The 14,655-nt window shown below is 39.2% G+C and overlaps 1 protein-coding gene across 1 annotated transcript in view; it reads right to left on the reverse strand.

Annotated features, from left to right (window-relative positions):
- The window catches only part of Dsc1 (desmocollin 1), a 28,260-nt gene extending 14,972 nt beyond the window's left edge, over nt 1–13,288 (reverse strand). Inside the window, exons 1-6 of the mRNA XM_051202023.1 lie at nt 13,024–13,288; nt 10,624–10,708; nt 8,734–8,936; nt 7,559–7,678; nt 6,085–6,240; nt 272–416 (exon numbers count right to left, since the gene is read on the reverse strand). Of these exons, the coding sequence (XP_051057980.1) occupies nt 272–416; nt 6,085–6,240; nt 7,559–7,678; nt 8,734–8,936; nt 10,624–10,708; nt 13,024–13,086 (772 nt within the window). The 5' untranslated portion in view covers nt 13,087–13,288. The remainder of the gene's footprint in view (nt 1–271; nt 417–6,084; nt 6,241–7,558; nt 7,679–8,733; nt 8,937–10,623; nt 10,709–13,023) is intronic.
- Nucleotides 13,289–14,655: the final 1,367 nt, after the last annotated feature.

Genomic DNA, 14,655 nt, shown 5'->3' on the forward strand with positions numbered 1-14,655 from the left:
CCCAAGCCCCCAAGATGGAATGGAGGGTAAAGGGGCTTGTTGCTGAGCCTGGCAATCAGTTCAAGACCCACTGTGTAAAGAGGGAACACATCCTTGACAGCCTCATGCACACACAACACACGGACACATGTACATGCACACATTCAGACACACATATACACACATGCACACACACATACGTACATATGCACATGTTAATGCACACATACGTGTACACACATAAGTACACACACAATAAATTATAAATGGTATTTTTTTAATAAAAACTTACCAATTCGGCAATTTTCAGGCACACTAAAAACTGTCAGTTTGGTTTCAAAATATGGGGCATTGTCATTGTCATCTTCAACCTTGAACAGCAAGGGGAGAGGGTAGTCTGGGGCGTAGCCATCAGCAGTGGTTGCATATCCATACACCTGGGAGGAAGACAACACTATCAGCTGGTTCTTCCATGACAAAACATATGCAAAAGGAAGCCCAGGAGTAAGGCAAAGGGTGTTCTTTGATGATTATGGACTAACCTTCTGAAACTGTAAGCAAGCCCCAAATTAAGTGAGTTTTTATAAGTTGCCTTGATTATGCTGTATCTTCACATCACTACCATAACTAAGAAACCATCATCCCAACCATAACTATCATGGCATATCATCATTATCACCATCACCACGATCACCACTGTCATCATTATCATCACCAACATCGTCATAACCACCACTACCATCATCACATTACCATATTTAGAACATTCAAATATTATACTATTCAGCCTTCCAACAATTGCTCTCTTCTTCCCATAAGTTAGATATATATATATATATATATATATATATATATATATAATCAAAAGGCTGGTTTTAAAATGTAAGACTAGATGAAAGCATAAAATTATCTACTAGATTACCAATGTCTTTACCCATGAAACTGGAGAGCCTACAACACTTAAGACAGTAACACGGATAAATCATTTATTTAAAATATAAAACACTTTTCCTCTTTTCCTCTTTTATAAAGAAAAAGTATTCCTTATGCTTGAGCCTCCTGGATTAATTCTTCTACCTTATCACAAAGGCAGCATCTCCCTACCTGCGGCCACTCTGTCATTGCTTATGATGACTTCTGCCTGTTTACTCTTCTGTTGGAGATCATGTTTCTTACATGTTGGAAGCACTTGTAGCTTTAAATGATAGCATTTCATCCATGATACTGGACTGCATATAAGGATGCTTTTACACCCACTTGTTTGGAATCAGTGATGTTGTGTCACATGCTATATTGGTTTTAGTTTTCACTAGTAATGAGTTTAGAATCCCCCAAACAAATCCCATTTGAAATTGTTTCAAACAAAATGGTTGAAACTAGAAGAGCATCTAACACTGAAGCTTGGCCCAATCTGTCAGCGAATCTGCTGATGCTTATATAACACAGCAACTAAATATAGATACTTTCATAATTAGTCCTAATAGAAACACTTAAAAAACTGAAGTAATGGTTTTTTGTACTAACTAGAAGCTGTTATTCTATAATAAAAGCAATATAATGCATTGAAGCATTAGAATGATAATAATATTAGTCATAGTTAACTTAATTAAGGGTACAGTGGATGTGTTATTTTTATAGCCATTGCCTTTTCAATTTTTCTGGAGGAATATGTCTCCTACAGCCCTTCTGTGTTTTCCTTTATTGAAATGTCTGCCATCTTTGAGAACATTCAAACAGCCTCACCCAGGATTTGGAGTTGAAGTCTAGCCTTACAGTGAGAGTAACCAGTGTATACTGAGGAAGAAATTGGGAGAACGGAAAGCCTGAACAGGCCATCAGCCCCATGCACAAAAAGATGATGGACAGAGCTGTATATCTAGGAACAAGATCAGCATCACTCCACAGGATACTTCTAGGTGAAAAGGGAAGAGCCAGAGTTCTGTTGATTTTTTTTCAAAGGTTTAAACCTCCAACAACCACAAAGAGAAATCTTTGTTACTGTCTTTGTGGAATAATTTGGAATAGTAAAGAAATTTCCCTTCTTATAAGAAAAATTACATAGAAAGCTCTCCTTGTATTTGATAAACTGTCAAAATGCTCTGTCACAAATACCTATAAGATTAGGTAAAGTTAATGACAAAAACAAAACAAAACAGAAAACTCCCTATACTGCAATAATGGAGTGACCTGCCTGGAAAATCTTCAGAAGTCAAGATAAACAACACAGCATGGGCAGAAGACAGAACATGAGCATAGTGAGAATAAATATTGAGTTAGTCCCAAAGCTGTCACTCTCAGCTACTGGGTAAATGAAATGACTTTAAACACAGCAATTTATTTTTAAAATATCACATTTCTATAAGTTAAATAAAAGCAGACAATCAAGAAATTTCATCAAAACCCCCAGTACAAAATTCTGGAGTATGTATAGTATATGTCTGTAAAGAATTCTGCTTGTGTGTAATATTGTCAGTGTTGTATCACCCATTACAACACTCCGTGGCAGGCAGGATAACTATTAGCAGCCTAACCCTAAAATGACAGATTACTGGAGGTTTTGGTTCACCAAGATACAAAGAACAGTGATAGATACTTAAGCTGTCCAAGCCATACAATGTATCTTTTTTAAATGACTTCTTGGAAAAGAATTCAAGAGCCAGAAGTGGTTGATGACCCCAAGGAAACAGTGTCTTCTAGACACAATAGGGATAAAGCACATCTAATCTCAGAGACACTCTGACAGCAAGCCCAGAGACTGCACAGGTTCAAGCCAGAGAAAATCCCGGCACTGGGAAGGGGAAGTGGACACAAATACTAGCTCTAATGGAGAAGCTATTTGCAGATGATACCTCCAAGAAGGGAAAATACATCCCCCCACCCACACACACACACCGCAAGGGAGCATCATTTTGGTGTATAAACCACACTCCCAGGAAGATCCCATGCCCTAAAGCAGTTAGCCAACACAAAACACAGGACATTTTTTGTGTGTGTGTGTGTGGGGGGGGGCTGTTTTGTTTGCTTGTTTTTGTTTATTTTGATACTTTTGTCTTGCTGGGGGTTTTGTTCATCTTGTTTGCTTGTTTGTTTTGATCTTTATTATGTTTAGCTTAGTGTGTTTTGTTTGATTTTGTTTTTCAGAGGAAGATTAAGTTGGATGGGGAGGGAGGTAGATAGGGCCTGAGAGGGTTAGGGAGTATAAAGAATATGCTGTGTAATTTTTAAATACAAAAGAAAACAGAGAGAGAAAAGGACAAATATGTTTATGCAGACTTTTATAGTAAGCTAAAATAATTAAAATGTTATTTTAAAATATTGATATGTAATTTTAGAGCATACCAATTTAAACTTTTCCTTTGACAAAGAAATTTTCTAATCCATCCTGCTTCTAGTGATTTTATGGCTTGCATAGTGTTTACATCTTCTAGTGATATTTCACTTAGTAAATTTGATTTTTAAAAACTATATTTGACAAGTGCCATTTCTTAATGCCAATTTAGACCTGAACATAAGAGAAACAGGGTAGCTCTCCAGGTGAAATCGGTCAAAAGCCAAACTTCGAATATTGACTCCAAATTATTTTATTCATCTCCCCCCAAAAAATGTAAAACTAGCAAAGCATACAACAAGAAAGGAACTCTGGCCGCATAGTAAGAAGAAAGGAAAAACAAAAAGTTGAAAACTAGCTCCTACAGAGAGTGTTCAGTGAAGTAAACCCCACACCACACCGGCACAAGGGTCTTCTTATGTCTCAGGCACAGTGCCTTGTGGGTAACTGCTCTGCTTCTGGGGAAGATGCTGCCAAGGGAGCAAGTGGTTCCACTGTCTCTAGCAAGGGTGACTTGTGTGTGGATGGAAAGGTAAAGGTGGTTTTGGTGGGGCTGGGTGTGGGATACACACCTAGCTTTACATAGGTAAGACCCCATGTGTAATCACCAGAGTCAACAAAAGCAGGGCTGCAAATGAAAACCGTGCTGGGTTAGACATAGGTCTGCAACAGAGCTCTCGCTGGCCTCCTATGCCCAGTGCTTGCAATCCACTCCCAACACTAGTAAAACTAAAGGTGACGAGATGACAATGATGCTTGGCTTCTCTCTGCTATAGCGGCAATCAACACTCTTATGAAACGACTTATGGGCCTGGAGAGATGGCACAGTGGTTAAGAGCACTGGCTGCTCTTCCAGAGGACACAGGTTCAATTCCCGACATGGCAGCTCTCAATTGTCTGTAACTCCAGTTCTAGGGGACCTGACACCCTCACACAGACATATACAGGTAAAACATCATTGTGGATTAAATAAATAAATTTTTTTTTAAAAAAAAGAAATAGTTTTATATTATTAGAAGCAAAATATTTTGAATCGAGAGAACTGGAAGAGGCATAGGATTAGAAAGAAAGTGTCACAACCTCCAAAATTTAAGTTCAAGGACAAGTTACTGGGGAAAAGGATTTCTATTTTTGTTTCCACAGAAAATGAAAAGATGTGGATTCCTTCCAGACTAATGTGGTTTGAGCACGCCAGACCACCGCCTGAAACAGAGTACCAGGTGATCCTACATTCAAAACAGCTGGACAAAGCAGCCTTGCAGACTACAGCCAGGATTTCTGAATCTTTTTCGAATCCCCCATGATAGCACCCCGTACCAGCAGGAAGTAGTTTGGAAAGAACAACGCCCAAATTCCCAAATACTGTCTATAAATGTTTGTTTTCATTTAAATGGACTTGGTTATATAAAATAAATAAATAAAAAAAGAAAGTGTCACAACAGCCATCCTTTGCCTTCAATTATGAAATATCTGGGGTGGAAATTATGTGGTTTTAAAACACGTGCTACCCCAGTGAACTCTTTGGTGATATTCCAGGACAAACACCAGCCTCCTCTTCGTCAGTTCTTTACCAAGCACCTCTCCCCTTGACTCCTCCTTCTACTTTCCTATTTCACATTCTAAGTGTCAAGTAACGTTCAGGTCAGACTTGGGTGTGGTTGATTTATCTTTCCTTCCTTCTTCCTCCCCACAACTCTCCTTTCCCTTCCCCCATCCTATTTTTCTCTTCTCTTGCTATTTCAGTAGACTTCCACTCAATAGCCCAGGCTGGCCTGAGATTCACAATCTTCTTGTTGGTCTCCCCTCCGCCATGATGGGATGGCAGGTCCTGTCTAATGTGCCTGACTCCAAATAGGTCATTCTGTTGTAAATGCATCTTCTTGGGAGCCCTCTACAGGTGGCTTTCTGTGGCCACCAACTCCCACTCAGGTCTCAGAAGGCTGCTAAGAATTCTCTGAACTTCCTTCATAGACATTTCTCTTGAATAAATTCCACCAGCAAATAATTTGGTTATTGACCACTCTTACTTACAGTTAGGAATTGTCAGAACTTAACTAATACCCTTCAACATCATCCTCCTAAGCCAGTGGGGATGCCTCTTGTATGTCAGTTAATGATGAGAATGGCAAACAGATGTGTGGATTTGTCTTTAGGTAGAAGAATACGATGGATTGATAAATAAGTTCTAGATGCCTAGGAAGACAAAATGCTATTCAAGGGTTAAATTTCTGAGGAATGGGGGGAGGAAGGAGTAGCACCTCACTGAGCAAGGCCTAAAGTGGTTAAACCTTACCAACTTATACATACATTCAGAATCCCTTGGGTGATGGAGCCCAGCTCAAAACAATTAGCTCAGATTTCCTGGGCATTCACCCAAGTACCAGTTTTACTTATCTGTTTTTTTTTTTTTAAGCTCTCATGTGTTTTATAACATAAAAGCATAGGTGACAATAATTGCAGTATTTTATTACAGGGAACTTTGAACCTGAGGAAAATCTGTCTTGCTTCTCTAGAGCTTATAGATAAACATCTATGCTTGAAATTGTCCTTGTATTTTGACACATCCTCCCATCCTCTACCCATTTGCTTCCCTTATTATACCTCTCATTTTTTCAGCCTAGCACCAATGGAACTTTGAAGTTCATATTGAATACTAATAATAGTCTACATATTAAATAAATTATTAGACACTTAGTATTTTTTAAAAAATAATATTTAAATTATTTATACATGAATAATAAACACCTAGTGTTAAATAAATATTTCAGCAATCTTACCAAAAATTGGTCATACTGCTCACGGTCAATGCTTCGGGTACAATAGATGTCCCCAGTGTCTTTCTCTATGTAGAACAAATTGAAAGGCTCTTTGTCCACTCCTGGTCCACTGATGGAGTAAAAGATGGTATAATTCTGAGCAGCATCAGATTGAATCTACAAAAAGAAGCAACAATTTGGAGAAAGAACAGATACATCTTGATCAATATCTTAATCTAGCCTCTTGAGAATGTGTATTTTTAATCACTTTCTCTCTTTGCTTTCTTCCTTTGCCCAACATCTCCCCTTTGTTTCAAACTCTTACCTCAATTCTTCTGTGCCTGAAGCCACAGACTCTGGCCCTTACTTGATCCCCAGCGGTTTACTATCCATGGAGTTCTTGAGCCCGTGGAGCAGTGTGCCTTCACTGCTCTGTTCTGTTCCTACACACAGTGCAGGAAACCTTCCTGTGCTTTCAAATCCTTTAGCACTGAAAACTGTATGATCACAGGTATAGTAATACAACTTTCTGCATAATTAATTCTACAGATTGTCCCACAGCTGCCCTCTGCTTTTATTCCAGCTGTGTGGCAGCAAGGCAGTTCACTCACTAAACCAAAAAGTGGCCAATTTTTAGGGGATGAGTATTCATTTAAGCCAAGGTTGAGTGATGCAAAATTTGTAGACATCTGCAGATGAGGGCTTGGAAAACTAGCATAGGGTTGGAGAGATGACTCAAGGGTGCAGATGTTTGCCACTAAGGCTAACCACCTGAGTTCAAACCTTCCACATGGTAGAAGGAGAGAACCAACTGCTTCAAGGCATCTGATACACATGTGTTTCTATGGTGCATGCATGCCCCCTATCCCAAATAAATAAATGCAATATTTAAAAAACGCTTTTAAAAAAAAAAAAAAACAAGTATTTGGATGAAAAAAAAAACTCTATGAAGTCATTATATGTTCCTTGTTGTGATGAATAGATGATGCCAATACTATTGAAAACTTAAATTCATCATTCAATATATTATACACTATTTACTTATGTACTTTACCGGGAATTGGGGATATAACTTAGGACCCCGTGCATGCTTGGAAAACATACTACCACTGAGCTGCATCTCCAACCATTGAAGTTTCACCTTAGTTGTGTAGCTTGTCTTTTTGTGAGATCCCTTACAGTGGGATCAGGGCCTGTCTCTGATACTCTTGCTGGGTTTTAGAGCCCTACTCCTCATACTGGGTTGCCTTGCCCAGTCTTAATACAAGGGGAGGTGCTTAGTACTACTGCAACTTGGTATGTCTTGTTTGGTTGGCATCCGTGGGAGACTTGCCCTCTCCTCAACAGAAATGGAGGAGTGGCTGGAGGGGAACAGAAAGGAGTTCAGAAGGGGGAAGACTGGGAGGAGAGGAGGGAGGGGAAACTGCAGTTGGGATGTGAAATAAACAAACAAAATATTCAACACATACAACATTTTAATAAACATGAGATATACCTGCTGAACATGTAGTGGAAATGGGCCTAATGAGTTCTCCATCAGGGAACATGGAATAGGAGCCCATCTTCTCTTGCTGCGAATGTGCACCGAGTCTTCGGTATGTCTCTTCCTAAAAACCTACATTTGATGAGCAATGAAATACAGCTTTACTTTGCATTATTAAAACTGTGGTTTGTCCATGTACTGCAAGATGGAGAAAATAAGTAGGGATGATACATGACAATATCAGATAATCTCTAAAGAATTTGTATTGTGTTTTTCCAGCAAACACACACACACACACACACTGACTTCATACCACATCATACTCCCTAGTTCTATCTGTTTTCTAATGTAATTATTTAGCAATCAGAATTTGGTTGTTGGTTATTGATATAAACACCTCTGAGAAGCTATAGACTTCCTCTGGTTCTCGCATTTCATGAAGAATGGTACAGGTGAAATCCATGGAAACTCTGTCTATTAGTATTTACGTACCTCCACAAAAAAAAAAAAAAAAATGTGAGAAGCATTTATTCTAGCAGCTTTCCATGCAATTTGGATAAAAAGAGCAATGATAAGCATGAAGCATATTTTAAATTCAAAAACGAGTGGTCTTTGCAAACAAAAGAAGTTTGGTTCAGAAATATGTTCATAAATTAAATCAGTAGTTTTATGAGACTGAGTCATTACGCTGAGTTTAGTTAACATAGATGTGGTGTAACAATCTTCTTCTGCCTTAAATACAAGAGGCACATACCCTTCTTGGCTGGGCCACACAATCACTCTAAAGATAGGGTCCCTATAGAGTTTTCTACTATGTGAACAGGTCCCATTGATGAGTGCCACGAGCCCCCTTGGAAGGATGCCACAGGGTGGAGTGGCACTTCTTGGCCTACTTCATTGTTCTCTGAGACCTGCCCCAGGCTTGTTCTTGTTCTTCAGGTTTGCTGCTCTTCCTGCCACACCTCACATTTTACCGGAAATCATTGATATCCCCACTCTGCTCACTGGCCATGGTCTTCTTCATCAATACTAACTGTGTAAATAGTGAATATGCCACTCTCTTTACCAGTCTGGTCCTTGGTTATGAGAACGTTGAGTGCAAAAGACGAAGGAATTACTCAAGGATGACTTTAGACTTGCAGAAGCAGTGGGGGCCCTATAAGGACCTCCTGCCCTAACCTCTTTACCTTTGCTTCTCTTGCTGACAGTACAATTTCTATTTGTTTTTGCTTCGTCCTCTGACTGTCTGAGAGGAAGATGGAGAACCTCTTCTGTTCAGAAGACAAAAGCAGGTCACCGGTTGTCAAAATTGTGCCATCTTCTAGAATTCTGAAGGCTGGGTCACTGGACAGGATCAGGCTGGGAGATTTGAGGCACTCCTCCAGATTCACTGCAGTGAAGACATTACACAGCAATGTCAGGTCGAACCAGAAGGGAGCAAGTCTTACCGGAATGACAGCTGCCAGTTACCATGGCAGGAGCAGAAGGGTGGGGCACGGAACACCTGCTCTTCTAAAACACAGGGGCTGTGAAAATTAAACTAGTGGAATTTTGGTACTTCTCCCTTTCTCTCTCCTTCCCTTCCTCCCTCCCTTCCTTCCCTTCCTCCTCCCCTCCCTCCCTTCCTTCCCTCCCTTCCTTCCTTTTTGACAATACTGAAGATACAACACAGCACCTCATCCAGAAAAGTCAAGCCTCTACCAAACTGAACTACATTCCTGCCTCTCCCATGACTTTAATCATGAGTTGATTTAAGAAATAAAGCATGCTGCAGCTTTATTGGCTTTGGTATACTTCTACTTTCCCTATCTCGCACAGGTCTGTCCTTGACTTGCAGTGGTTGAGCTTCATGACAGTGTGAAAGTGATGCACATGTGCTACCAACTGACTTTGATCCTAGGGCCTTAATACTGACCTCTTCTCAAGGAAGGATATGTGGTAAAACCCTCCCTCATGATGCTGGCCAGGGTTGGGAGCCACTCCCAGTGATCTTCAAATGAGGAGAGAGTAAGGGACTATGGTTTGAAACTGTACAGTGGACCCTGTTGCTAAGATACAATGCTTGGTGGATTAGGTATGCTGGATGCATTTTCCCCCTACATTTAACTCACAATGGATTTAAGAGAATGTGGTGACTCCATCATAAACCAAGAGCTATCTGAAGGTATACAAGTATGTATGTATTTATGTTTATAGATCAAATACATAAACATGTATATACATGCATATGTATAAATGATATAATGTACTATAACATAGAAATTTATTTATACTATATAATTTATGTAGGTATACATAAATTACACATATACCATATATAAATTATACATATATGCTATAAATAAATTTCTGTTTCATAGCACATTGTAGACTTATATAGTTTTAAACAGCATTTATTGTATGATGGTGTCAATAGATTTTGAGATTAAGTTAAATTTTCTTTGGCAATAAGATAAAAGTTATGTTGCAACAGGTGAGAAACCTAGTCTGTTCTTGTGCAATGTTTCTCATTAATAATGCAAATAATCTTTACATAAACCCTTTTTGAGGTTTGATAAACTCATTGCTTAATGCATATTGATGGCTGTGGTAGTAAAAATCCACTAAAATTGTATTTGACTTTCACAAGATATCCTGTGAAAGAGACCATATACATTCCCAATAAATACTTATTCATTACTACCAGCCATAAGTGCAGAGTTTATAAGGAGCATTTCAAGTTTGAGATTTGTTTCATGATTCAGCAGCCAAGAGAGCTGACACTAAGATTCTGGCAGGTGAAAGGCTGACATGATTTAAGATTAGCTTCAGGTTTGGATGCTTGGCTTTGTCTGAAGTAAAGAGAAGTTTCTTCATTCTCTGATGTCTTCTAATTTTTCCAGCAAGAAAGATACACAACCAGATTTGATGGTTTGACTACCTTCATCCACCGTGACTGAAAAGGAGCTACTTTCCAGTCTATGGTAAGCTTTAATGCTGAGTAGCAATTACATAACTTTCATCCCAAAGTTTCAAAGAGCAGCCAAACACTAATTGCAGTAAGTTACAACTATCCAATCCCCAGGACAGATCCTCACCTTTGCCTACAGGTGTTTCGGCCTTAAGATGAGAGGGAACTTGAAGAGAAACTTTTTGACAGGCATCACAAAACAATACCAAAACCTCAAGAAAAACAAACAAACAAACAAATAACAAATTCAAATATCACATTTGGTCACTTTTTTTGTTTTTACATTGCAATTTTGTCTGGTTGATAAAATTACTATCAAGTTTAGAAACAAATAAAAATTTTAGGACACAACATTATTATCTAATTGCAACACAATGTGTTATGATCCATTGAACTTATAGAGTTTTTGTCTCCAAGGCTGTCCACAAATCTCACAGATCTTTACACTGAAAAAGTACTGAATTCTAGAATTCTATAAGCATTGATGTACTATCTTTCCAACCTTTATTTTTCTTTATTATTACTACTTGAGCTTATTGTTGATGAAGTGAAAAATATTTGGAGCATTTTTTGAGGCTCATAAAAATAATACTCAGAAGCAACCCACTGTCATTAAATCACTTTTCAGACTGTCTTGGAAAAGAAAATAAAAGCTTTCAAAAACTATCTTCAAATCACTTAGCTAAATGTTTTAAGCTAACAGAATTCTCTGAATTTTAATTATATTCAAGGCACAGCTATTGTTATAAAAATCTAGGGACACTAAAGTTATGAGCTTGAAGAATTCTATAAATTCAAAATATTTTTATTTCTTTGTGACACTTTATTTGTTCTCTTTTCCGCTTATTAAAATAATTCCATGCTGATTTTAAAATGAAAAGAAAAAATATCACTGCTGTATTTCCCAGAATCTCACAGATCAATTTGTGATCAGTTTTTCTCAAAGACCAAGTTCTAAAGTTACAGACGTGATATTTGTGTAAGGATGAACAAAATGGTTAATGTTCATTATAAGGATGCTGTAGCCTTCTAGTTTAACTTAAGTCTACTAGATGTACCATAGCGGCTTAACACAGGTTGTAAATTTGTTAGGCATATAATGTGTCAAGCTGCCATCTAATAGGTCACATCTGCATACAGCTGTAATTTAAATAACCACTTATGAAAACAAGAGACATTCTTATTCATTTGGCTTTTTAGAAGTATCATCATCCCTAATACTAAGAATTGCACTAGACTGTGCCTCAGGTCTGGGGATAAAGTTTAGGTAGATAATTGTCTACATGTATAGTATGGGAAGAGCCCATCATAATTAGAAATACATGCATATAATATACATTTATATATGCATATACCTATGTATGTATATATATATATATGTGTGTATACTTATATTTTATAGGATATATCTACATTTTCAAACCTATCCTCATTTTAGTTCCTCCCTCTCTTAAGACCCCCACCTCAGGAATATACCTTCTATAGACAGAAACAAAGGAAGTTTCCAGAACATCTAAAGTAGTTCCTCTGCCTCCAAGTTAAATTGGGGTCTAAATGACTTGGAAGGAGTTGTGACCTTTCCAGTCAGTATAGGATTCAAGGATGAAAAAGCAAAGGATGAATCAAGGGATATAGGGCTAGGTAGGGACCAGAACAAAAAGCAAGAAGAAGCTGGGTTTAACCATGTTTTACTTAACCAATGCTGACTCTGGCAGTTTCTGTGTGCTCTTTATAGATAGTCACAGGATGAGAGGTAGACTGTCAACCCTGCACTAAAAATTATTCATATGGAAAATATTTGTGAAAACCTCAAATTCTGAAAGTATAATTTACAGCTAAAGTATATTTGATAAAATAAAACATTAAATTAAAAACCAGGAGTCATAATGCAGAATTTCTGGAGGGAGATTTGAGAAACTTTCCCCATCAAAGGCAAATATAGCATCCTATAAACAATTAAAAGTGGCTACAACCCAAGTGGAAGGCATCATCATAGCAATTCCATTGACTGTCCCCTTCCTCTTGTTGAGTTGAACTGCGGCCTCACATGGATCCTTCTACCCATTTCTAAAGGCTTCATGAGTGAACTAAGAACATCTTGAGTAATTCAGACCTATACCCAGAATCCTTTTCTCTTTTTGCTGCTCTGTGGAATAGCATGTCAAATGCATGTGTTTTGTAGATACCTAGTATCTAAAGTAAATCTCAGAAACTTCTGGGCCAAATTCCAAAACCTTACTTCACCACTCCCTAGAAGAAAACACCACAGGGAAAAAAAAAAAACTAAATGAGGGATTCCCTTGAAAGACACTTCTACCCAGGCACTGGAGCTTGGAGATGAAGCTCATCTTCCCATCCTGGAAGAGCCCCTCAGCTCTTCTCTAATCTGTTCTCTCACCAGCTTCTCTTTTCCTCTGTCTATCCCCCCTGCCTTCCCTTCCTACCAAGACTCAATTTCAAGCCCTTGCTGGCAGGAGGAAGCAGGTGCTAGCTTGCCTGTTTCCCTAATCCTTTGGCTGTTACTCACCAGGAGAGAGAAAAGGAGCTGCTTAGAGAAGGTGCTCCCTGGGGCAGCGGAGGCCACAGCCATCAGAAGAGGTCCCAATGGCCAGGGATGGTGAGCAGCTAATGGGGTGGCCAGGAGTGCACAGGGAGGCCAAGCAGATGCTGCCACTTGTCAAGATGCTCTACATCCACGTTGGCACAGCTGAGGTAGCTTTGGAAGAGAGTCAGGAGACAAGAGATAAGCAACAGGAGGAGGAGCAACAGAATGGCCTTCTTCCCTGGCCAGTCTTCCTCCTCCCAGTCCAATTACCTGTGAATGTAGAGAGGTTTCCTACAAGAGGGGAGAGTGAGGAACAGAACACCCCATGCCCAGCCTCTGGCTCCTCCTCAAAGCAGCTTTCCAAATTTCTCCTGCCACTTAACACATAGTCAGAAGAAGAAGACAACACCCTCCATCCTCAGCCCTCCTCCCTTTACCCCCAGGTAGAGGCTGTGAAGTCCTCCCAGTTATTATGTCCTCCCACAGCCTCCCCTCCTTCTTGGCCTTATTAACCTGCCTTGCCCCCCGGGTGCAAACAGGAATTGGGCATAAACCCCATGGAAAAAAAATGCCTTGTTGGTTGCATTGGCAAATCAGAGGACGTATGCTTGTGCAATCACTTCCATCTGGAGTTATCTCCCCATCAAAGCATTCGGGTATAGCCTGTGCCATGAAGCACTACAGCTTTGCCGGAGAGATGACATTCCAGTTGATGCCACCAGCGGTGCATTGTGTTTACCCCCTATTATTTTCTGTCTCCTGGGAGTCAGTCCTCTAGACATCACAGGAATATCCCAAAGTATATCAGCCTCATAAAAACAAAATAATAATGGTAAAGCGTCAAAGATATAGTTTCCTTATTGTTTTCTTTTGTTACACTGGCAACTTTATTCCTGTATTGTTGTCCACTCCCACTGTGGGACAACTCCAATCTACTAGACTAATCACATTAAAATCACTACAATCCCCTAATTTGCATTGTGAGGAACATGGAAGCTGATTGAGAGCAGGGCTGTAATAATACCATGCATTCAGGCTTTGTAAACGCTAATGGCTCTTGCAACGGGGACTTTAGTATCTTGTCTTCCATTTTAATTCAAGTTGTTCGATGTCAGTTGTGTTTGATGGCAGTGATAGAAGTTGTAGAAAGATGATAAATATTGTCAGGTATTAAGTGTTAGGTAGATGGATGAAACTAAATTTACATTTTTCAGGACTATTGCTATTAATCAAGAGTCATAAGAGACATTTAAGTCAGTATTCCCAAAAGACCAACAAGGGCTCCTTTTAACAAATGATGGAATCTTGGAAAAGTAAACCTCATCCCTGTGTTCATGAACAAATGTGTAAAAGTGGGCAGGACATACAGCTTAGGCCATAGGTTTAAGACCCAGCTCTGTATAAACCAGGTGTTGTAGTGCATGCCTGTAATCTCAGCACTCAGGATGTGGAGACAGGAAGTCAGACATTCATGGTCACCTCTGGCTGCTTAGAAAGTTGAAGAGCAACCTGGGATACAGGATACCTTGTCCCAAAAAGCAAAGTGGAAAAAGTAGACAATGGGATCTACTTCTGCCTGCCACCAAAGTGCTACCTTTTGTGTTATCTCTTTAT

The sequence above is a fragment of the Phodopus roborovskii genome, unplaced genomic scaffold (assembly GCF_943737965.1).
Source record: "Phodopus roborovskii unplaced genomic scaffold, PHOROB, whole genome shotgun sequence".
In the NCBI taxonomy this organism is placed as follows: domain Eukaryota; kingdom Metazoa; phylum Chordata; class Mammalia; order Rodentia; family Cricetidae; genus Phodopus; species Phodopus roborovskii.